The 26,275-nt window shown below is 32.5% G+C and overlaps 1 protein-coding gene across 1 annotated transcript; it reads right to left on the bottom strand.

The window, feature by feature from the left end:
- Window positions 1-407: 407 nt before the first annotated feature.
- LOC101515491 (uncharacterized) lies at window positions 408-20,546 on the bottom strand. Its single transcript, XM_012718627.3, has 18 exons — window positions 20,271-20,546; window positions 19,206-20,182; window positions 16,424-19,034; window positions 14,776-15,847; window positions 14,397-14,699; window positions 12,479-14,072; window positions 12,130-12,356; window positions 10,661-11,647; window positions 10,244-10,339; window positions 9,612-9,679; window positions 8,876-9,355; window positions 6,061-7,105; window positions 5,666-5,971; window positions 4,105-5,590; window positions 3,247-3,434; window positions 3,036-3,150; window positions 2,685-2,830; window positions 408-2,028 (listed from the first exon to the last, which is right to left on the bottom strand). The coding sequence occupies exons 3-18, from the start codon at window positions 16,894-16,896 to the stop codon at window positions 1,021-1,023; spliced, it is 9,594 nt and encodes a 3,197-aa protein (XP_012574081.2). The 5' UTR covers window positions 16,897-19,034; window positions 19,206-20,182; window positions 20,271-20,546; the 3' UTR covers window positions 408-1,020.
- Window positions 20,547-26,275: the final 5,729 nt, after the last annotated feature.

Genomic DNA, 26,275 nt, shown 5'->3' with positions numbered 1-26,275 from the left:
ATCAAAAGTCAAACATACTATTTAAAAAATATAAGCTAGCCCTTTCCCTCTCTTCCTATCTTTTCACTTGATTCAATTTAACTGTCTTTCCTCTCGAGGTATATTTCATCACATTAAATATTAGTAAGCATATAGTATAATTCAACATCCTTCGTTCTATTGGATTGAGAAATAACAACTGAAAAATTGAAACCAAATGATATGAAGCACAGACTTGGAAGTAAATATAATCCACTGACATTAAAACATATATAATTATTTATTTATTATAACTAAATAAAATATAAACGATATCTATAAAGATCTAAATTGAAAAATTTATTTCATTATAAAAAAGTTTTTTAACAAAATATCATAGTTTTTCACCTTCATTCATCTATCTACTATACCAAAAGTTAAAAATGATGTAATCAAATTTAATATCTTCAACCTTTTATTAATCATCTCTATTTCGATACGTCTTTAACCCCTGTAGAAGGGTCTTGAGAAGTGTGTAAGGTGTGTCAAAACAAACAAAAAACAAGTTTTTTTGGGGACACTTGTCTGAGTAATCTGACACGTGTTGTACGAGTGTCTATACAAGTGTTGGACACTGATGCGTATCGGACACTGGGACCCGTATGAGGTGTATGTGGTTCGTAACATATGTCAAGAAATCCACTAAGGAATCCTTTTGTTCTGTATATGAACTGCATTAGAACTTAGCTTCCTGGTAAACACACCACAACACTATCATAAATTGTAAAACATTGTGAAATGCTGCATTCTTCATTATCAGTACCATGTCTTCGATGACGCGGTCGAATGAAAGTTCATCTGATTCCATTTTCCTTCCATTCTTGAATGAAATGTATTTCTCCTCTCAGTCCCATGCCAGAGATGTTCTACACGGCTGTGCGGCAAGCTAACCTCAACAAGAAGCTCAAAACAAAAAAGGTTGTGGAAGAGACTTCATACTTCATAGGGTATCCTTTCCACTCAAGGAATCAGCTTGATGCATGCTATCTATGATCTATCTACTCAGTTGCTTCCATAGTTGTCTGCAAAAGCTGTTCTAAAACCTTCCCATTTGTCCTTCAACTTCTGCTGCTTTGACAGGGCAGCAGCATACAAAGATTTAGAATTCTTAATACTTGACATCAGTTCTTTGCTTTCAGTTATCATATTCTTAGCTTCATCTTCCAATTTCTTCTTTTCACCTTCACATATTTCCATGCTCTCCTTCAACTTGGACTTTTCCACCTCAATACCTTTCTTTTGTTCAATAAGAATTCGAATTTTTTCATCCAGTTTTTTACCCTCTTCCTCAAGACGCTCATTTTCGTCCTCACACTGACTCTTTTCTTTCTTCAACAAGTCCTTCTGTTTCTTACCATCTCTCACTCGCTGCATGAGCTTTTCTCTTTGCTGCAAGCGGCTAATGTGATCTTCAACCACTTTTTTATTCAAGGTGAAGTCTTTAAAAAGGTCCTTAATCGAGGATGTCATGTTTTCGACAAGCTTCGCAACATTAGGAGAAACTTTTTCATGGGATGCTTGTTTTATGCATTCCAAAGATATGTGTAATTTCCGTTGTAGTTCCACGTCACTGAGAATGGATTCGAGTGAGTTTTCCAATAGGCATTGGAGGTTATGCAAAGCTGCTTTTACAGCAACATCGCTTGTGGAAGAGGTTGCTTCTGGTGAAGACTCTGCACTTCCAAACAGGATGCTCTCAAGTTTAACAAAAGAATCCTCATCTGATCTATCTTCTTCACCTTCAGGTTTGCTAAGATCCATTATTGGTACATCTTCTTTTTCTTGGTCTGGTTCATTTATCATATCATTGGTGTTAGGAACAATGATTTGTCCTCCTTGTATATTTGGTTTTTCTTCTTTGTTCTTGGTCTCATCAAAACTGTCTTGCAAATCATAGTTGTTTTCATTTGACTTGTTATCAGAAGCATTTTCTTCAACAACTGACATTACTGGTAGATGCAATCCAACGTCAGATTCGGTTGGTCTTGCTACATTTCCTTTTCTTTTGAACTGCACAATAAGAAAGCATCGATCAAGGCAAGAGGAGCTAGTGTCTTCCAGAAACTCAAAAAACCATATTATGCACTTTTATTTGTTAGGATTGTTAATGATAGCTTGTATATATTTGTATTCTACTAGTTTTGTTTAAATGTTGAGAGATAAGAGACTAGATTTCTTTTTATTTTTCTAATGATAGGAGGTAACTCTACAACTCTCTTTTTCATTGGAGGTAACTTCATTTTTTATGTGTAATATTGAATAATGATGTAATACAAAACAAGCATATAGTATTATTTTATTATGGCATTCTTATGGACTCAAAAGAGGAAAGTGAATTACAATTGATGGAGCATTTGTAAAGAATAATTTATTCTCATGAGACTTCATAGATGCATTTAATTCCTAGTCTTTGAGTCATAATTATTTGTTGAATCCTCATGATTTCTTTATCCAATTTATTGATTATTATTTACTATTTACTCTGCATCCTAATTCCTGTTTCCTTTGCTTTTGACTCACACTATCTAATAATCATATCATATTGACAAAATGACAAAGTGACAGCTGAAAAAAGATATAATGGAAGTGGAATGTTATATTTTTGCATTTTTCGACACTTTCCCTATAAAATGACAAAGTTTATCAAAATAAAAGTAGTGACTTACAACTTCTGCAGAGTTTGTAATACTCTCCTCATGACTTGTTCCAGTTTCCTTGCTAGAAGATCCGGTGCTCATTTCCACATTTAAGTGGCTTTCATTCTCAATATCTTCTTCAACCGACTCTAGTTTAAAAATTGCTGATTTTGGTTCTGTGACATAAGCAAAGAAAAATTACAAGTAAGGAGAAAAGATAAATTCAGCAAAAGAGAATGATTCCCATGCTTAGTGTGAAAGACCCTTGACAATATTGTAAATTTAATTTTTGTGCTACTAAGAAATAAACCACTAGTTGAATAAAATGGTTGCATAATTCATTTTGTAATTTTTTATTGTACACAGGATAAAGTTCCTTACTTGATTTTTCCTTAGATTCATTTGTTTTATCTGACTGTGACCCAACAAATTCAGGCAATGTATCATCAGGTTCAACTAGTGTTTCTTTATTTCCTTTGCTTTTGACCTGCACAACCTAATCACTATATTAACAAAATGATATTTTGAAAATCAAAATAATGCTGAAGATTAAGATGGAAGACAATTTCGTCAAGAAAAAAAAAGTGCTTACAACTTCTGTAGAGTTTTTGGCATTCTCCTTGCTACCTCTTACAGCACTGGACTTGGTTTGTGATTTTGAAACTTTCAGGAAAGATGAATGAAGAAGTTTGTCAATAGAAAAGAAGCGACTGAATCCTTTTGTAGGCTTTGTGGTATTATGTTGTTGACCTTTTCCAGCACTGCTCTCTGAGTCTGATTCTGTGATTAAAGACAATGAAGATGAAAAAAAATGTCAAATATAATAGATTTCAGACCTGTTTAAGCATAAAATAAAAATGGTGGGTCTAACACTAAACTCAAGCCAGAGCAAAATAGGATTATCCACGGTAACATGGTCATGCAGTCGCGAATCTGGGTCCTTGGATGACAGTTAATTTTAAAGCTGATTTAGAGAGGTTGAAATATGAGTCATTCAAGTTTCATCGAACGACCGAAATTGTTTAATTGTGTGCTTCAAGTGATTGAATGAAATATAAGTCAACCATAACAGAAGCCACAATAGTAAAGGAGATAGTATGAAGAACACAAATTACCATATCTGAATAATCAATTTTGTGTCCTTTTAATGTCGCTGGCTATAATGAGAACTGATGTTTCAGAGTTCAATTTTACAAAATAATAAAGAATTAGTTTTTTTAAATAAACAACCGGCATGCAAAAGCATCAACTAATTTAGCACCTTAGCTATTACCAATCATCTGCAGCACACCCAAAGAATTAGTGATTAGGTATGCTGTAAAAATATAGTTATTAAACCGTTTTAAGTTTTTATGATAATGATAGGAAAAAGGACTGGATTTAATAAAGTAGTAGGAATATGCATAGCATATATGAGACTACTAGTGAAAGGGAGTAAGAAGTTGCGAACCTTCTATAATGTTTGTGGAACGCTTTTCAATTGACTTCAAGATTATCCTATGTCCTGATTCTAATTCCATTGCCTTCTTCAACTCATTTTTCTTTTCAGAATCCAATTCCAATTCCTGTAAAACACTCTGTAGTTCATCAACGCATACAGGTCGTACCCCACACTCTTTAATACAGATTGAACCATCAACTTCCCCCGCATCGTTTGTAATACAGAACTCAAAACAAAGCTTTGGTTCATAAAATTTGAGAATGCTGTCACAATGGAATGGATCATACCACAGATAAACATGATCTGAGTTCAGTTCCGTGACATAAGTATTTAGCCATGTAGCCTTTATACCTTCTTCTCCCAAGTTGCATTGACACTTTATTCTAGCTCCATCTTTCTTCATTCCATCTGCTGGAGAAACAACCACTGAGTAAATGAATCCCAGCAAATTAGAATGGTTAGGAAGTTCAATGGTAATGAATGACTCGGTGGTAGTTTGATATCTGAACTGCCTTGGAACCCTTCTTCCTGGTAGACAAGCTTCAACACTGGTATAGTTGTAGCTGTGAACAGCCACACGAAGTCTTCTTACAGACACATTTTGAAACGTGGCACTCATCATTGTTAAATTGAGACTTTCCATTATAAGGTCAAGTGAATGTCCATTCAAATTCAAACAGTTCCTGAATGAAATGTATTTGGCATTTCCCATCATCTTTGTTGCTATGGTTTTTAGATTTGACACTGAAACCAGTGACATGCAGTTAACGGCATTTAACAGTTTGATGAGAGGGGGAAGCTCTGGAAGGTACTGAATCTCCCTGCAATTCTCCAAAGACAGAATTTCCAGCTGTTGAAGATGCTTGATGCTTTCAGGCAACCTAATCACATTGCTACCAACTAGCATTAATTCCTGTAATTCTGATAGGACACTGATGTTGTCGGGGAGTTCAAACACTTTATTACAATCCTTCAAATGTAGTATTTGTAGGGATCTTAAGCCATCAAACAAGGCATGTAGCTGTTGTTTGTTAACTGTTAGTCCACTGCCAGAAATCTTCAGCTCCTTAATATATTTCAGACTAGGTAACTCCTTTGGAAGATGCTCAAGTCTTGAATCCTCTAGATTAAGCCGCTTAAGATTGTGCGGAACCCCGACTGATAGGTCTAGTTTTTGGATTCCTGTACTGCTTAAATCCAAGTTTTCAATTAAATCTGAGGAGACTGCAAATTCCTTGAGATTTGTGCAGCCAATTATACTGATCTTTTCCAAAAAAAATAAATGTTTCCAACCTTTAACGCTCCTAAGTTTTGTACACCTATCAAGTATCAAACTAGTAAGTGTTTCGGCGCCTAAAACAGATGGGTGGAGATCTACCAGACTCACACAACCAGAGAGATTAACCCATTTAAGTCTTGATGCCTTAGACAAATCCGGAAGCTGTACAAAATGTCTGCATTCACTTAGGTCAATCCCCTCTAGCGTATCAAGTTCCTGTTAACAATTCATAAGAATACATCAAAATGCTCAGCAAAAAAAATTACATACTAATTAAGTATATATTTTCACCTGCATCCCCTGCCATAGTCGTTGAACATTGCTGTGAGGCATACGAATCTCAACGAGAAACTTGGCGCAAAAATGTTGTGGAAGAGCCTCAAAAGGGTATCCAATCCACTCAAAATACCTCAGTTCGTTAGAAAATGGCTCAAGAACTATGGGAAGGTTGAGGTATGCATTATTACAACTCTGACCCAATGGGATATAGAATTTTAAAATTCTTAAGGCTTTCATCTTGGTGAATGTGTCAGAACATAAAGGAAAATCATTATTTTGAGACAAATCCAATGTTATGCCTTCAATTGAACTAGTCCCCTGACAAGACAAAAGTAAACTGCATCCAGTTAGCTACAATTCATATTAGAAAACAAATGTTAAAAAATGTCGGTGTTTCTTTCTCTTACCTTGTTTTGTTTAATTACTTCAAGAGCTTCACTCCCGCTCAGTCGAATATGTGTTGCAGGGTTTAAGCCACATTCTTTCCGTATTATGTCCGAACCCATTTTTTTTAGCAAGTCATGCATTTGTATTTTACTGTCATTTGAAATAGTTATCAAAGCTTTGTCTTCAAGGACTTCTATTCCACTGCTTGCTTCCAAGCCGCAGGCATCTAGTATCCTTATGACATGATCTTTCTTCTCTCCTTTGAAAAAAAATGCAATGTCCAGAAATATCTTCTTCTCTAGTGGATCTAATCCATCATAGCTCACTTTTAAAACTTTTTGAATTTCCTCTTTCGGAAACATATCGAGTTTTCTGAAAGTACTTTTCCAAAAAACAGTATCTTTGGAACGGAGATTTGAACCCAAAACTTTCAAAGCCATAGGAACTCCTCCCGCATAAGCAATTGCCCTTTGAGAGAGCTCCTCAAAACCCTTTTCAGGATGGCTTTGTTTGAAGGCTTCTATGCTAAAAAGCTCTAGAGATTCTTTATCTTCCCATTGCTTGACCTCATATATACAGTGAACTCTTCCACTGAGCAATTGTCTGTCTCTTGTTGTTATAATGAGTCTACTACTCTTACTTAGCTCACCATAATCCCTACATAAATATTGAAACTGATCTAAACTCTCCACATTATCAAGCACAATGAAAAGCTTGTTACTTCTTAGCCTCCTCATATGGAATGTAGATGCTACAACATTAGATGGGGAAATTTCTTCCTTTAGCAGCTCAGAGAGAAGCTTACTAAGTGAATATTCTTTTGCATTAGCAAAGAGGACAAAGTCATATTGGGCAAAGAGTTTGGCAAACAAGACTTTAGCAATGGTTGACTTTCCCATTCCGCCCATACCCCAAATTCCGAGTATTTGAACGCGTTGGATTAATGATTCTACGCTAAGACAGTCTTTTTCATTTCCAACAATACCTTCTAGTTCATTAGGGTACTTCAGCTGTATCTTTTGCAATACATCGTTGACAATGTTTTCGATCAGGTCCGACTCAACCCTAACATAATCAAGAGGAAATATCAAATATATCACGAATATGAATAAGTCTAACAACTAGCTAACTGTCATGGTTTTCAGTCTGGATAGGTTGTGGTAGGTTTCTTGATCAAGTCAACACAAGCAAAGAGGGAATTATCAGTCCCTGAGTTTATTGATCAAACAAGCAAAAGGTACACATGAGAGACTACTCTCTTCCACTGGATGAACTAGCTCAAACTGAAAAAAGTCAGGGAATAAGGTTCAGCACATACAAACTAACAACTCTAGCCACTAACTAACTAAAAACAGAAATAACAAACTTAAGAGCCTAAAGGAAAAACCCAACAGAACATAAAACAAATTAACTCAAATCCTTTCTTCCTATAATACACTTTTAGTTTCTTAGTTGGAAGAACTTCAATGCCTGAAACTCTTTACAGCTTTCATTTGTATGTATACTTTCTCCTTTCAATAATAATAAAAAAATCTAGGTATCATTGGTAAAACTTTGTCATTAAACATCTTGTGTTCTTATTTTGTGATTTCCTTTTTCTTATTCTTTTAATATCACTTTTACTTTTAACAAGTGACTTTAAAAAAGATTGTAAAGTTTATAAAACACAACTCAATTTCGCTTTTCCTCATTTTTTTTTTTGAAAAAAGTTGGAAAATGCAAAAAGTATTATTAATTAAGTGGTGGAGTTTGAACAAAAACTTTGAGGTGCCGAATTTATAAAATTTTAATTGATAAATTAAATATAATATTTTGTTGTATTAAAATTTTACTTTGCAAATTTGCGAATGCAGCGTCAGAGGGAGGGGGAATTACACTATAAAATTGAACGAATATAGGAGAGATGGAGCTACAGGAGTAACATATCGGTTTGGTTTATTTTTTAAGATAGGAAAAAATCTAAAAGATAATTTGATTGAACTTTTACAATTTTTCTCACAAAATTCAAACCAAATCAATGAAGAACATGTTGATTTGATCTGGTTCAATCGACCTAATATTTTTAAAAATTAAAACAATTATTTCAAAAAATTTAACTTCTTTTTCAAACACTAAATTTTTTATACTTTTAAACAATTACATAAACTTTATTTATGACAACAGAATATAAATTACAATAAAAAAAATAATATTACATATTTTTTAAGATAACTATATTTATATAGTTGGTTTCCATCTTATATCAATGGTCGGTTTTTAATGGTGTGAAATCATATTCAAATTAACATAGGTTGAGTTTATTTGATTTAATTTAATTTAGATTCAAACACCCTGAAAAAAAAATATTACTCAATTTAATTGATTTTAATTAATTTTTTTATTCTATCAAATTATTGATTTGATTTTTCCTTAGGCGAAATTCATAAACAATACAATTAAAATTTAAATTAAAAAATATAGTGTATTTTTATTAAAAAAAATTATAATATTTTTGTTAAATTATTTTTAGAAAAAAATTGTAAGAATTTTGAGGTGATCATTTTCCAATAATCCTCTGGCACTAGGTCAATGTGTTATGAGATAGTTAAAACTTGTCTATAAATAGGGAGTTATATAGTTAGTGGAGGTATCATTTGAATATGGTAAATATTTATTGAATAGAGAATAGACTCTATCGTGAAGGGGAATTTCTCTCCTAATTTTAATTCTCAATAAAAATGCTCTTTTTTGAAAATCCAATTTTGAGGTTAACATAGAAAGAGAAATAAATTTATTTATTTTTATGAGCAAATTAATATTATTGGGAGTAAAAGAGAAATAAAACTTAAAAATTACTTGTGTGTTTGAGAATCCCATCCAGATATATTGGCTGCTTCAGTGAGAGCGGCTTTCCAGTTAAGCACTTTCTGTTTGGAATCAACATCATTCTCTCCAAGATCTCTTTCATGTTTAGCAAATGCTTTTTCATAACTTCCACTCTGATTTCTTATATGAGACGGATCTGTTTTATAGAAAACAGGTATAACAACCTGACCGTGAACTTTTCTTCTACATTCAAGTATTTTAACAAGCTCTTCCAAGCACCATTTTGAGGAAGCATAGTTTTCTGAGAAAACAATGATGGAAACATGTGAGTCCTCAATTGCTTTGGCAAGTGATGGCCAAACATCTTCTCCTCTCTTTAGCAGGTAATCTATGTATGTGTTGATTGATTTATGTCTCAAAGCCTCATAAAGATCCTTAGTGAAACCAATACGAGTGTCCTCGCCTCTAAAGCTAAGAAATACATCGTGCTTTTTCTTAGAGTAAGACATTCACATCAACCGGTAATTGCAACTGTTCCGGACCGGAGTGCGGCCCACCAAGCGTCTCTTATTGGACCTTAGCCCAATTCATCAAGACTAAGTGCCGAATTTGCCCCCAGTCAATCATAGTCGTTCACTAGCATCAGCATAACCATCTCCATGTCACTCCTCCATGAGGAACTATTATATAAAGACCTTCAGAAATATGGTACCTATTTATTCATTCATTCATTCATTATCTTTCACTTCCTTCGTCTCCTACTGACTTGGACAGAATGTTTGCAGGTACCGCACACTGCCACCAGAAAACTGTCTCCGTCCGTCTCCAAGGATCCTGAATGGATAAGCAACTACTGCAACAAATTAAGAAGGAATATGCTCTTTGTTTATCATCGTTGACGGAAATTTTAGTACCTACTACCCATGTGCTTACAAATGTTTGTTTATATATCGAATATAAAATAATACTGAGATACCTTTTTTTTTTCCTGAATAGATTTCTTTTTTTGTTTGGCCTTATTTATGAAATATTACTAAAATTGTAACAACCCATGTTATTTTTTCGATAATATGTAACAATCCTTGTTGCTATCATAAACTTCTGATAAAGGCATGCATAAAATTTTATCGGACTCCTGTCAACATTTCTTTTGACTCTTTTTCCCTTTATTGTTTTAAAATTTATAAATATATACTTAATTTCATTTAGGTTTCATAATAGACGATGAAATTGGTGATTTGATAAATAGGTTGAATACATTCATAAATGATTAAAATAAAAGAAAATGAATCTAAGGAAGTATAGTAAAATAAATGAGGAAAGGGGAAGAAATCAAATGTGAATCAATACATAATTTGAACAAAAAAATAGAATTAAAAATCGTAAGTTAAAGGACACATGTAGCTGATTGATTGGCAAATTTTTAAGTTCCTCCTCCTTGGTGCAATGTGTTTCGGCTGTGAGATCTATCACTACTGGAGTTTTCCTAGATACCTGCAGATTTTGCATAAGAATTAGTAGAAAATAGACTTCCTATAGATTTTCTTATGAAACTTTGTTATCAAAATACCTATGTTGATAATTGTTACCTGTAAACTTTTAATTCTTCAAGTAAATAGGCATGAAATTTCTACAGGTACATCCACATAAAATTTTTACACGTAGATTTATAGGAAATTTTAGTGGTAAATTTTTTGAAGTAAATCTATTTACCATAATTGTAATTAACAGGAATCGATGTAAAACATGTGATACATACCTTGAGCTAAAAAATATAAGCTTGGTATGCAGCACGCAGACAACCACATTATTCTAAAACGGAGGCAATAATCTCATTATGGCATAATGTCCTTCAAGCATTTCAAAATTTGAATCCAACTCCCACTTCTTCTTTTTGACATGATCAATCTTCTCACAGGCTTGTATGGTCTTAGAGGCTATATTCTTAGCTTCTTCCACCATTTCACGTCTTTTCTCTTTACATTTCGAGCAAGCATCCTCTAACTTCGACTTCTCTTGCTGAACCTTAAATGCTTTTTCCTCTAGCAAACGAATTTGCACTTTAATATCTTCAATTTGAACATCCATGTCCTTAATGTTATCCTCACCAACAGTGATGGACTCTTCGAACTTTATTATCTTATCCTTGGATGCTTGAAGCTTGCATATTGCATCTTTATGGTCCACTTTAAGTTGTTGAAGAGTATCATTACTAAGTTTTCCTTCATCAATATTGACTGTGGCTTCTATAAAGATTCTGGTGAAATCAGTAATACCAGAACTTTGTTTCTCAGAAAGCTCATTAGCTCTATGATTGAGCTTAACTAGTAAAGCTTTTACCTCTTTTTCAAGGGTCACATCATTAGGTAAATGTTTCAATAAGTTCCTTGAAAATGCCAATTGCCTTAATCGGTTAAGTAGCATCTCAATGGACTCACTCTGAGTTTCAGTAGCTTCTGCTTGTATTGTAGATTGAGAAGGTTGTGATGAACTGCTGAGTTCACCAGATAAGAGTTTCTCCATAATTGCCAAAGGGTCTTCTTCAAGGATTCTCTTATATTCAGAATAATCAACAGGAGAATGTTCTGCAGGAGTACTCAATTTTGAAGAGTCCTCTTCAGTTCTTCTTATTGAACCCTTTGAAGCAGAGGGTTTACTTGAAGAACTCTCAGATGCCATTGGGGAGTTTGGATTTAGTTTCTTAGGAGCTTCTTGTAGTTGTAGAAAATTAGTATAAGAATCAAATGGAATCTCTAGATTGTTCACTAATGATAGTGGTGATTGTTGAAGATTCTTAGTTTCCTGGTAAATTAGGAAACAATCAACCTTCTAGTATTGAAGAATAATATAATTTGCAATAAGAATGAAGGTTGTTTCATATCATTAAGGAATTCATAGAGAAAAGAGACCCTAGTAATTCGGAATTCGATTATGCGGTAAGTAACATCCAAGCAAAGCCATTGTGATGGGCCAAATTGGTTACTCTAAATCAGCTTTTGTAACCTCCTTTCAACTTGAATAAAAATGAAAATAACTTTCAGTCTCTTGCATTCCATTTTATTCTCTCAATTCTGTTCGCATTATTTGTTTTATTATGCTATTCATGAATTTTGTTAGTAAGTATGGCATGATGAAACATTGTTCCAAGTTCCAACCGTGGGTTTTATGCTGAGTTTTCATTTTCCCTTTGCTTAGCAACGTTACTAGGACACTATTTGAAAGGAGTAAAAGGGTGATTGTGATATAATTAGCAGGGATAAAGAGGTTGAAGGTGTAAGTATTACCTTAATTTCTTTATTGAAAGGTGATTCTACATCAGAACCTTCTCCAGTAGAATCCTCTTCCTTCTCGAATTGTTCTTGTTTGTGGGAAGAAGTTCCGATTTCCTCTCCAGACTTTGTAGAAGTACTCTCAGGAAGAATCTTAAATTTCATCATTTCTTTCGAATTATCATCATAGTCCCAATTTTCTTTCTTTTGAGGCTTGTCGTATACCTGAGTATCATTAGAGACTAAAGAAAAAGAAAAAGAAATGGTAAGGTTCACAAAGAAAAAATGGACTATCTAATCAGAGAAAAACATCATCAGAAAGATAACATATAACATTTGTGAAAGAGAGCCAAAAATTTCATACCAATCAAACATTCGTATGAACTATGACAATGTTCATTCAAGTCAAATTGTCGGTTCAGTATGCCAGTGTCTTCCTTGTTATCACCTATTTCAAATGATTCAATGTCAGTGCCTTCTCCCTCATCATAGCCTTTAACTGATCTTGACTCAAATTGAATTGCCTCAGACAACTCTAATCTTAAGTCCTTGTCTAAATTCCCTGTGCTTAAAACCCTCTGACTTTCTGAGTAGTAAATTGGACAGATCCCGCACTCTTTGATACTTAAAAGGCCACCAAGTTCTCTCCTGCTACTTGTATAAGTTGAAACGCTGAACTCAAAAGAAATATTTCTTTCAATACTCCTGAGTATACTGTCAGAATGGTATGGATCATACCATACAAAAACATGATCCATGTTCAACTTTGTAAACGGTTTATGATTACACCAAGACCTATATCCCACCCTCCTCTTTCCATCTTCTGAATAACCTTGACATAGGATTTCAACAAAGTATCCACGATGTTGTGTTCTGTTGTATGGAGAAACAACGACTGAAAAAATGAATCCCAATGAATTGGAAACATCGATAGTTACGGAGGAATATGTTGTTGATCGGTGTTTGAACTGAGTTGGAACTTTGCGTCCTGGCAAACAAACCTCGGCACTGTTATAATTGAAGCTGTGGGTTTGGAATCTGTACTTCCTCACCAATACATTGTGAAAGGCAGCACTTCTCATCATTAATATGGCATCTTCTGTAATGCGGTCAAGGGAGGGCCCATCCAATTCCATCTTAATGCTATTCTTAAATGAAATGTATTTTTTCTTTCCAATCATGCTTATTGAAAAAGTCTTCAAAGTGGATACTGTCACTAGCGAGGTGCAGTTGTTGGCTTGAAACTCTTTGATGCTTGAAGGAAGTTCTGGCAGACAACGAAGCTTACTGCAGTTGTCTAAAGACTGAACTTCTAGCCCTGAGAGGTACTTGATGCTAGCAGGCAACTTCTCCACACTGCTTCCATCTAGTCTTAATTCATACAATGATGTTAAGGAACTAATGTTTGCAGGGAGTTCAAACAAGTTACAACAGTCTTTCAAGTGTAGTAATGTTAATGATTCCAGACCATCAAAAATGGCTTCTAACTTTGATTTAGTTACTACACTGCACATAGAAACACGGAGTTGAGTAAGTGATCTCAAGCGAGACAATTCATTCGGTAGATTTGTTAGATTTAAACCTTCAAGGTTCAACCACATAAGCTTGTCCATGCCCCCGATTGATGAGTGCAATATTTCAATTCCTGTATTGCTCAAATCCAACTTTTTTATTGAATCCGAGGATAATGAAAATTCCTTCAGACTTAAGCAGCCATTGACACTGAACTTGATTAGAGATGTTAAATGCTTCTCACTCACAAGACTTTGCAATTTTGTGCACCTATCCAGTAGCAATGTATGAAGTGTGTCCTTAGAAAAAGCAGAAGCTTGAACTTCACATAAACTTTCACAACCTGAAAGGCGCAACTGTTTGAGTTTTAATGCCCCAGACAAATCAGGGAGGTTGATCAAGTGTTTGCACTCACTTAGGTCGACTGCCTCTAAATTCACAAGTTCCTGTAAAAAATCAAAAGGACATTTCAAATGTTATTAATATTCTAAAAAATTTATTTAAATTGGTCGTTCAAGCATATATTCATTTTCACACCACACAAGGGAAGAAGAAAACACAACGGCATGGGACTCAACTTTATTTGGGTTGGACCTAACACAACCCCACAAAACTGGCTTGTAGAGTGAGGATTATCCGCTACTTATAAACACTTTGTCGGGCTCTATTTCATCCAACGTGTGACTCTTAACACTCTTATTTTCATTTGCATAAAAAAACGAAGAAAGAATCAAGGATCCAAATGAATTAGTGTAAGTACATACACGCACCTGCATTCCGTACCAAAGATATTCAACATTGCTGTGCGGCAAATGAATCTCAATCAGCTGCTCAGCACGAAAAGGTTGTGGAAGAGACTTCAAGGGATATCCATTCCACTCAAGGTATGTCAATTTGTCAAAAAATGGCATCATGACTTTAGGAAGATGCACAGTGCCCAATTTCTTCTTACCTGGAGGGATGTGGAATTTAAGAAACCTTAATTTAGTCATCACATTGAATGTGTCAGCTCGAACATGTAAATCTACTTGTTGAGACAAATCAAATATTATTCCTTCAATTGCATCAGTCCCCTGACAAATTGAAACATTACCAAAGCAAATCAACTACTATAATTTTTATTTATAAAATGTTAGCAACACTTCATACCTTGTTATTTCCAAGTACATCACAAATGTCTTTAGCATCCCTCAGTCGGCTGCGCTTTCCTGAATCATTATATTTTTCTTGAACTATATCAAATGCAATTTTTTGTAGTAAGTCGTGCATTTGTATTCTATTGTTGTTTGAAATGCTTATAAGAGCTTTATCTTCCAGGATTATTATTCCACTAGTTGCATTGAAACCAAAGGCATCTAGTATCCTTGTCACCAAATCTTTGTTTTCACCTTTGAAAAAGAATGCAATGTCTAGAAACATTTCCTTCTCTCGCCATGATAATCCATTATAACTCACTCTTAGCACTTGTTGAATTTCATGTAAGGCTCCCCCCTTGCTCTCATAATAATTCAACTCAGATTCCCAGAATTCAACGTTTCTGGAACAAAAATGTGAACCCAAAACTTTTAAAGCTAATGGAACACCTCCTGCATATTCAACTGCCCTTTTCGAGAAAAACTCGAAACCCTTTCTAGGATGGCTTTGCTTGAAGGCTCCTAAGCTAAAAAGCATTAGAGAGTCTTTAAGCTTCCATGTTGTGACCTCATATATCTCATCAACTTTTCCACTAAGCATATGCCTGTCTCTAGTTGTGATAATGAGTCTGCTGTTTGGTCCAAGGTCATCAAGTACTCCACACAAATCATCTAATTGTGTAGCATTATCAACATCATCAAGTACAATGAAACTTTTTTTACCACTGAGCCTCCTCTTGATGAATTTGCGTAGTCCATGAATATCAGATGCAGTAATTTCTCGCTTCAGTAGTTCACTAAGAAGCTTATTGCGAACAATAATTGGTCCTACCTTTTGTGATTCTTCGCTCACCTTTTCTAAGAAGCATACATTGTCATAATGGGCAAAGTTCTTGGCAAAAATCTGTTTGGCTATGGTTGTCTTTCCTATTCCACTCATTCCCCAAATTCCAATTCTTGGTATTGTTTTCAGTAATAATTCAATATTTTCGTCAATTTTAACAACGTCTTTCAGTTCATTAGGATACATGAGAGACAACTTTTGCAAAACATCTTCCACAATGTTCTCAATGACTTGAGAATCATCCCTGGGAAAATAAATCAAGAAAAAACAAATTAATTGCACTTAACAAAAAGTTCAGTTTGGTCAATAAGTTTCTACAATTCCATAAGAACATCATGAACAACCCATCAATTGGACCTAGACAACAAGACTAGCCCCAGATATGTAGCAAGACAACTACTTATTCAAACTGTAATGATATATGAACACCTACTTTTTGTACACCTTCACGACACATGGTTAATCACATGTAAAAATGTGGTTAATTCGATTGAGCAAATGGTTAATTCAAACAAGGGTAAAAAATTGTGGTTAATTCAACTACAGAATTAACCACAATTTTCAATGTGGTCTAAATTAATCATTTATTCAACAAAATTAACCAAATTTTTGCACGCAATTAATCAAGTGTCTCAAATGTACAAATTAGTGGGTGTCCGTCCATGAAACATTTTTGTTATCTAAATCAACCACTATATCACAAATTCAGCATATAATATACAAATTCAAAAGTTACTTACGAGCATATATATTATAAAAGATAAAAATGAATACATGAGTTTAGAGGAAATAAATTAAATTAAAATAAATAAATAGTTACCTATATTTGCGAGAGTCCCATCCAGATAAATTGGCGGCCAAAGTGAGAGCAGCTTTCCACTCGGACACTTTGTCTGCATGAGATTTACTGTTGGCAAGTTCTCTATCATATTTAGCGAATGCTATCTGGTAACTCTCTTTCTGATGACGTACATGTGATGGATCTATGTTACAGAAGACGGGTATAACTACCTGACCATGAAGTTCTCTGCATTGGAGTATGTGGAGGAGTTCATCCAAACACCACTTTGAGGTTGCATAGTTTTCTGAGAAAACTACGAGGGACATATGGGAGTCTTGGATAGCTTTGGCAAGAGCAGGTCCAACCTCATCTCCCTTTACAAGTTCATAATCAATGTATGATTTGATATTTCTATTGGTTAGAGCTTGATGAAGCTGAGCAGTAAAGTGTGCACGTGTGTCTTCTCCCCTGAAGCTAATGAATACATCGTATTTTTTGGTAGAGGTACGCATATTATTAATTTCTTGCTGTTTCACCACATTTTCTTTCTTCTAGCTTAGGAAACAGAGTCTAGTTGCATTCATTAAGAAACTTGAGATATAGGAGGACCCCTTTCTTTCACGGTGTTTGAAGCCATTGGCATTTTGACGAGAGAGAGGAGAAACACCAACATGTGGGTCCCCACGAGTTTTTTAAAGTCGCGTGGGAAGAAAGATCGACAAAAAGGACTGATTAACTTTGTTTACTTCGTCAACGCTTCTGATACTTAGTGGTGTCAAATGCGCTATGAATGTGAAATAATGTGATAGCAAAGAGTAGTAGTAGTATATGCACTGTAGCCAACTAGCCTGAGTCTTTTAAGTTTTACCAATAATTTTGACAACTTGGTGATGGAGGGGTTTGTACTTTGTGGGGTCGGAAAAATTTAAGGAAAATGTTGACAAATGAAAAAATCAAATATAAATAATAATAAAAAAAAGTATTTAAGGTACTAAAAAGTTTAAAATTTGTTTTTTTCTTTCAAAACAAATTCTATTTTTAAACTTTTAAATTCGTTTATAAGTGTTCGAAGAAGATATTTTAACAATATATGTTACCATTTGTTTGATTGTGGAGTAGATTTTTATGTTAAGATAAAAGCTTAATTTTGTAACTTCAACATTTTCATGTTAAACTTGTTTTGTAGTGCAATATTTGGTAGTTTAACACAAAATCGTATACACCATTAATTAAATATGAAACTAAATTATTTCTGAAGAAGTCTTTGTTTTACGGATTACAGACTTATTCTTTGGAGTGTAATATTGAGAAATTTATAGCTTCATGTTTGTTTGAAGTTTTAATAAATTAAGTCAATGAACTTTTCATTAGCATTAATAAAATTTACTCTTATCTTTCTTCTTTCTTATTCTCATGTGAAAGAGTAGAAATGAGAACAAAAAATAATCAACTGTAACTTTTCACTCCCACGTCATTTCATTTTTATTTTTTTTTACTTTTTAAAATTTTCTAACTTTTAAATTTGATGAATTTAAAAATATTTTTTTGGAACTTTAATTATTTTCCAGATACATTGATAGGAATAAAATTCTTAATAACATTGTTCCTGGAAAAACATTCTTAGAATTGAAATTTTAATCCTCCAAACAAATACATCCTAAGGTGACGAGTATGGGTGGGAATAGGCGCTTTGAAAGACTTGAGTCTGCCATACGATTAATTTTTTATGCCTACGGTCTATCATAGATTTTTTTTTCCGGTCTGGTCTGACCTTTTTAAAAGTCTGGTCTGGCTTGAAAGTCTATTTAAAAGTCTTATTCACATTTAAATGTTCTACTTATATCATATGATGTTCTCCACATACCAATAATATCAATGTACATATCTATATATATTAAACAAAAAATAATTTTTCTAACAAAATAATTTTTAAAAAATCTGAAACAAACATCCTTTAAACCTTAAAAAATAATTTTTTATTTCAAAGAATAGATTATTTTTTCTGAAACAACAAACGCACCCATTATTACCTCTCAAACAAATATGGAACGACTACTGATTAACTAATTGAATACTACCGAATATGGAAAAACGGTCAAATATAGAATGACTACTGAGTGATTGCATAATTAATAGAATTTAAAATAAAAAATATTATTATTAATATAATAATAAAAAAAATAACATTAATAAATAATAAAATATATATTGTCAGGCTTAACAGACTTTTTTATAAGCCTGAGCCAGACATATTTAAATAAATAGACTCTAAAAATAGCTTGAGCCTAACCTTTTTATTAAATAGGTCAGGTCACAAGTAAGTCAAACCAAGGCCCCTGACGGCCTAGCCTATTCTCATCCCTAATGAGGAGCTAACTAAATCTCTCGTATGTGTTTTATTTGTAAGGTTCTTCACATGTTAATATTGGTGCTTAGAAAATAATAATATTTTTTATGTAAATAATTACCGTAATTAATTTAAACAATATTAATATTTGTCTATTGCATTTAAAAACTTATTGAAAATTATGATTTGACCTTTTCTTGAGTATCCTTGTACCAATTTGTGACTTTTGAAAAGATAATAAGCGTTCATCCGTCATAGCTTCTCATGTGATCTGGCTTCTAAAGAACAACCATCCTTCCTGTTCTGCAGTATACAAGTACTATTTTTTGAAGAAAAAAAATAATAATTCTAACTTCAAAATAAAGCCAAAAGAAGCATTATCTTGGTATATGCAGCGCACACAAACAACCACCAAAACCAATCAATAAATATACTCTTACAGTTTCAAAATTGCAAAGATAAACCAACTCTAACCTCATTCTCAGTGAGACCAGCAAAAGATGCACCGCCACAACCACAATAGTGTATCTTCACCGTGTTCCAATTAAAGAAATCTGAATAAGATTAGAGTATCTTGAGTATTAGTACTTTCCAAATCTACAGGGAATTAAAAAGAATACTTTGAGACAAACCTCATCTATCACACAATTAACAAATGGAGAAAAAAAAACCACCAAACTGGTTGTCCTTGATTAGTTTCTTGCAAGTGTTTCTGCATCCTTAAAAAATGATCTATTCCGATGGATTTTGATTAGGGGCAGAGCGATTGCACGCAGAAATTTTTAAATAAAAACTCCGACCTTAGATTTTGAATCGTCCTATATCTTAATTGAATGACCGAGGCCAAAGAAGTTATAATCACTTGTTTCCCTCCACTCACATTAGGCGAATTTTAAGGACAAAAATGTGAAAAAAATGGTGCTCAAACTTGAGGCCAGAACACATACCAAACAATCGGCATTACAATTTACAGGAGCAAAAAGAGAGTACAACTATTGGCACTGCTACTAAAGTTAGTTAAGGGTTATTAAGAGTCTTAATGATAATTTGCTTAGATGAGTACCATTTTCTGTTAGTGGTTAAATTAGTTAGTTAGCTTTTCTTCTCAATTGCTTATATATAAACATAACTAATAAAAATTTCAAATCAATTAATTAGTTTCCATTCATTCAATAATTTTCTGTTTCCTCATTGTGTGTTGAGTTAATTATTGATTTCAGATTTTATATTTCAAGCAGATATAATTATAGTGTGCAAAGTGCAGTGTAACTACCAACTTGCAATGAATTTTGAACAATTTTAACAAACTTCAATTTTAATAAAAATAATCATTAGCATAATATCAGACTTCAATTTGATGAAAATTGAAAAGAGAACCACGCTACTTCCCGAAGAAAATTTCAACAATGGATGCGGAAATAGGAAGTTATTGACAAGCGATCGTTCTCCTCCTGTTCCACCGCATTGGCATTCGAAGCAAAAATCAGTACCGATTGGAACAATGTGATAAAATCCCTAACAATGGAAAGAAACTCGTACCTTAGATTACAGAAAACGGAGATCGAGTTGAAAGCGAGAGGTGCAGTGCGACAGAGGAACTACGAGGCGATGGTAGTGAGAGATTTATGGTTCCATTTAGAGAAAGCAGAGCTTCTTGTTGAAATTGATGGTTCGAGTCGTTGGTGTTCTTCATCATTAGAGTGACGAATTGAGGGATGAGAAATGCAGTGTTGTTGAAGATTGAAGTGCTCCTGCAAGAATGAGAGATTTCGTGAGAATGTAGCCTTTTTTTTTTTTAATTTATTATCATCGTTCCTTGTATTTAAGAAGTTGTGTATATACGAGTAATAAAAGAAGAAAATTATATTTGAAGACATAAAAATATATTTAAATGTTAAATATAGCGCATATCATTTTTTAAGCAATAAAATGAGTCTCAGCTTTTACAAGTTTCTATACAAAATATTAGCACCGACTCATTGTCAAAATCATAGAAGTTTAGAATCATTTGAAAACATGTTCACTTAGTTTGGAAAATTGTGTATGATAATTTACCAATTAAGGTAAATAAATGTCAACTAATATATCAACTTTTAATGTTATAATTTAGAAAATACTCTTAAATTAAGTTGTTTGTTTTGTAAAGAGATTATCCATGTAAAATTAGATTTGTAAATGTGGTTCTCATTGTTCAGAACTTGATTAAAACATTCAAATTATTTATATGTTGAGAGAAGGAAATGAAAGTGTTGATCTTCTTGCAAAGATTAGTTCTAGTAGTGTTGATAAGTTTTGGGATTTTGGGACGTACGATTTGGTAGCCTTGCTCCTTTGTTAGAGGCAAAAGCTTTCGTTCTTCAGAGTGTAGTCATATTTTTTTTTTCTTTTTTTTTTCTTTGCGCTATACCCAAAAGAGAAAAATAAAAATAATTATGGAAATCAGTCATTTGTTTCTCAATGCACCAAAACTAAATGTTTTTCTTTTGTTCCATGTATGTATTTAAAAAGTTGTGTATTTGTGGGGGAAAATAAATAAATTATAAGCCTAAAAATGTACTTAAATCAATAATTTAAATGATACATTTATAAATTTACAATTAGCTCTCTTATTTCTAAGATGAATCAATTGACTTAAGCATCTCATAAGAAATCTACGTTTTATGTTAAAAAGAGCACATATAATTTTTTAAGCAATAAAAAGAATTTTAGCTTTCACAAGTTTTTATGCAAAATGTTAGCTCTAACTCAAAATTATAGAAGTTTGGAATAATTCGAAAACATGTTCAGGTGTAAATACCATATGTCAATTTTATTACAATGTTTACAGCCAAAACAAGAATTTGATGGATGACTAAGGCAATAGTGATCCTTGTCATGAAAAATTGCATTTGATGCTAAAGTAGCATTCACATAAAAAAGTCCATTGTGACTCGTGAGCACTACCCCAACCAATGGTATTCTTCGTTGCACGGTCCTGGCTAAGACAATTTGTTGATTTTGTTAATTGTGAAATCGACAATAAATTGAATTTAAAAGATGGAATGTGAAAAACATTTGTGAGAGTAAGTGATGGTGAAAAATTGATGTGCCAATGTGTGTCACAGGCACTTGAGACCAATCAGATACTTGGATAGAGATATGTTTATGAACAGGAGAATATGAAGAAAAAAAATAAAGAAATGTATACATATGGTTAGAAGCTCCTAAGTAAATAATCCATGAAAGAGATAAACGAGCAAAATATAAATTTACCAATGTTCCATGAAGTGGAATGAATAATCACAAGAAATGGTTTGATTTATGATTATTTTTAAATTTAGTTCTTATACTTTAATTAATGTTTTATTCAATATTAAACTTGATAATCAAAAATTGATTAATAATCTATTAACTAACTAGAACGTTATCATCAGTTTATATGAAGGTAAACAGTTGTAACAAAAAATAATAATAGTGAAATGTGATTTGTACATGCAAATAATTAAAAATAAGAATAGAAATATCATACACAAAAAGTATATTCGTTCACTCAACTCGAGCTAGTCAAGTCCTCTCAACTGTAAGATTTTCACTATTGGTTTCAGAACCAAAACATTCTCCATCATATCTTTTCTCTTGATCACACCTTGATCAATTACAATCTTTATCTCTCAACATAGAAAGAATTTTTACAGTCACCTTTCAATTTAAAAAAGACTTTTACGAACACATTCAATCTAAAATAAAATATAGATTTTAGTTCATTTCAATGTGTATGATCAAAAAGTGTTTGGGATCTAATGATTGTCAACTTTTTATTTGAGATAAATAAAGACAAATTCAATAAATGATGATCCACATATATAGTCAAGAGAGTTGGAGTTTGCCTGAAGAGTTTTTTGACATGCGATTACTTGAACAAGTGTTGGTAGATTGCAAATTGAACAATTGCTTTCATATTCCAATTGATCTTCAATTTATAGACGACGAGAGGCTTTGAATATTCAATTTAAATTGAATATAGTCGTTAGACACATTAGTCAAGTGTCGCATATATTTTAAAACAATTAAGCATATGTTTATATTATTGTCCAGAACGTTATTGACAAACCCATAATGTTATTGCTTTTGAGTCTGATGGAAAATATCAATAAGTGTGAGAGTGAGTTGTCAACTATCATTTGACATTGTGTGATGTACACTGTGAAAATGAGGTCCGTAAAGAGGACATACCGGTTTGAGCCATAATAAAAACTCACAAGTTTGTGAGGACTTATGTAGCATACATTAGGTGAACCAATATAAATTTGGGTGTGTCATTTTTTTATACTCTCTCCTCTTTATTTACTTAATTGTCACATAATTTTTTTAAATTTCTATCATCTGACTTTGTAGAAGATACAACTTTAAAAGATATTTTTTAAAACACCAATATCTCTATTCAACCCCTCATTCTAGTGATATTTTAACTACTTCAACATTCTGCATGTTTATTTTTGTAAGTAGACCTTCAAATTTTGATTTTTAATTGATCATTAAATGTTTGAAAGCTCATATGCGAAATGTCAATTGATTTACTGCATGTTTTCCTTTCATAAAGATCCCTATTGTCAATTGTTCTTTAATTGAACAATCAGAACATTCTGGTGAATGTTATTTCATTATTATTTTAACAAATAATTTAATAAATGACTCAATCTTGAAATGATTTATTCTTCAAAATTGATTCTTCTCATTTTGTTGAACTGATATGAACATTTTTTAGTGCAATGAATTTGTTCATCACGAGAACATTCATTCATAACAATTGAGAATGTTGTCTTCTATACGAGAGGATGAATCTTTTGTTGAAACAATACTTCCTACAATTTATGTTGGTGTTACACGTGTTGTGTCTTGTCCATCAAGTATCACTGAGATACTTTAATATATGTATGAATGTATTTGACACTTTTTTCACGGAGATATTATCTTGAAGATGCAATAACCGTTCTCTTGAATGATTTGATATAGTATACATTATGTTTCTTTTGATATTCTTTCATAAAGATGTTATTTGATTTCTTTATTTATTTTTATATATATTTGAACTTATAATATACCCAAATGATCATTTTGATCACTCTTCTTATTCTTTGGTTCAAAATGTTCTCAACACTTATTGTATTTGACTTGTTTGATCCTCATGAGTTCATAAACTTCTTTGGAAGATTTCCTTCTAATATCTTCATGAAATAATATTATGACACTACTTTGATTCTTTCACAATTCAGTAGATACTTATGCACTTCTTGCTTGTCCACTTATGCGATTTATGTTTCTTAAATAAAATTCAAGTACAATCATCCGTAGATGTTGTCATTAAAACATATATCAAAAATATTTTTACCTTTACAATCCAAAAATATCATGTTTAGCTAAGAGGGTAAAAAAATTTATTGTATTGTGCACTTGATAATTGATTTGCAAGGTTACCGAAAGTGGAGGATGGTGGCCATGTTTTCATTTGGAGCTAATCAAGAAAACCATGAATATGATATCAAGTAACCAGAGTATGGTCATGCTAATCGAAATTTGATCTCTTGTTACATATATAAAAAAAATGGTCCATAAGAAGGATTTGACTACGAAACACAAAATCTATCATGAACACCTTGAAGGAATTCCATGACACGATCTTGATTTTGTTGATCAATAATGCTTTTAGCATTACCACAGATGCATGGAGTAATCAATAACTTATACCAATTTTGTTGATCAATAACTTATTAACTAATGTTATTTATACCAATTTTGTTCTTTTTAATAATTTTTAAAATTTTCCTTCAATCCTATTAAGTAAAAGCTGTGTTTTTAACGGGATCGACCTAATAAGTTTAAGACTTAAAATAATCTTTAAAATGAGGTTTCAATTATAAAAAATATAAAAACAATGACATAATCTAATTTAAAATTATAGATAAAAGATTCAAAATTTTACGTATTACCAACTAAATTAATATATAATTACACATAAATTAACTTATAATATAATTAATAATATCATAGACTATTTAGTTTACAATTTTTTTTTCTTTATTAAAGTAAATCTTTTTTAGGCCTAAACCCTAGATTTAGTGGCTTAAACCTTGTCTTTAACATATGGTTTTATAGATAGAGTATAGACATATAATAACCTTCACTTAAATTTCTCATAATAATAATATTAATAATAATAATAAACGTTTTTGACCTAACTATATGGCCCACCATTAATGAATGAAAAACTAATAAAAACAAAAAAAGAAAACCTGTCAATTTGATGTCTATCTGGCTCTCAGTTCAGGAAGCACCACGTAGGACAACGTGGGATCCATACTCTCACTTTGCCAGGTCATTACATCAATTTATTACAAATTAAAATTAACCCTCCAATTCTTATTTCGAAACTCAAATCACCCAATCAAAGCTAACACTAAACAGGAGCGAAAATAACTGCGATGTTTCGAAATTCAAATAAAAATGGGAAAACAAAATATAAATGTCGACGTGGGGAAGAAAGAAGGACCCGCAAATTGCTGAAGAGAGAGAGTGTGAGTCTCTTCTTTCTCTCTCTTTTAAACTTTTTTTTTTCTTCTCTATTGCTTGCTTTTGTTAATTAATTAATTAAATAATTATCTAACTAACTTTATTTTATTTTTCTCTTTCTTTCTCTTTGCATTTTGTCTCCTTCCTTGATCTGCAACCTCGCAACACGCGTAACGTAACACTGATTCTTCATTCTTCTTCTTCTTTCTATTTTTGCCGCATTGCTACGTTCATTCCTCAAATTCAATGGAGTCCCTCCCGTTTGGTTCGTTTCCGTTTCTTCTCCCTCTCTTTTGTTTCAGATTTTTTTTTATATAATTAGATTTTTTTTCTTTTTCATTAACTGCTTTGTATTGTTAAATTAGTTTTCGCTTTCATTTTGGTCGATTTCTTTACGCTTAATTTTCCCTGACAATGTTAATTTTTTTCACACTTTAAGCTGGATCATTTTATTTTATTTTTTGGAGGGATTTTAAAGAAAAGAATATAAATAAAAAAGGAAAGAGGTTGTTTTTTAAATTCTCTTAGCTGTTTTGAACATATAATTGGGTTTGAAATTGAGACATTATGAAATTGCCTTAGCTATTTAGCTTCTAGATATGAATTCTCGAAATTTTCATCACTGGGAGAGGGAATGAGTATGTGACATGTCACAGGATCTCGGTTATAGGTTTGGGATTTTCGTAATTCTCTTATTATTATTATTATTATTATTATTAATTAATATGATTATGATTGTTATTCTTTTTTTATGTTTCAGTTTATTTTTAAAATTTTATAATGTTAGGGTGTTTTAGGAATTTGAAATTTAAATGTCAGTTTGAATAGGGGTCCTTACTTTTTATTACATTTTGAATTTATTCAGTATTAATGGATGAATTGAATTTTTCATGGGTTTAACTTGTATGCAGATTTGGTATATTGTGCAGATTTGGTAGTATGCATGAAATTATCATGTGCTGAAGTTAATCATTTTCTTAATTTGTATGTATTGTTAG

The sequence above is a fragment of the Cicer arietinum genome, chromosome 7 (assembly GCF_000331145.2).
Source record: "Cicer arietinum cultivar CDC Frontier isolate Library 1 chromosome 7, Cicar.CDCFrontier_v2.0, whole genome shotgun sequence".
Classification (NCBI taxonomy): Eukaryota; Viridiplantae; Streptophyta; class Magnoliopsida; order Fabales; family Fabaceae; genus Cicer; species Cicer arietinum.
Note: the sequence above shows the minus strand (reverse complement) of the source record. Positions and strands in the feature narration are given on the sequence as shown.

What these genes read in the sequence shown, in the direction of transcription:
- LOC101515491 (XM_012718627.3), bottom strand. Translation starts at nt 16,896, where the DNA reads ATGCGTACCTCTACCAAAAAATACGATGTATTCATTAGCTTCAGGGGA. An exon ending in TTCATACGAATGTTTGATTG is followed by an intron (nt 12,357 to 12,478) that starts GTATGAAATTTT and finishes CTTTTTCTTTAG; the next exon opens with TCTCTAATGATACTCAGGTA. An exon ending in TGCCAATCAATCAGCTACAT is followed by an intron (nt 9,680 to 10,243) that starts GTGTCCTTTAAC and finishes TTATCCATTCAG; the next exon opens with GATCCTTGGAGACGGACGGA.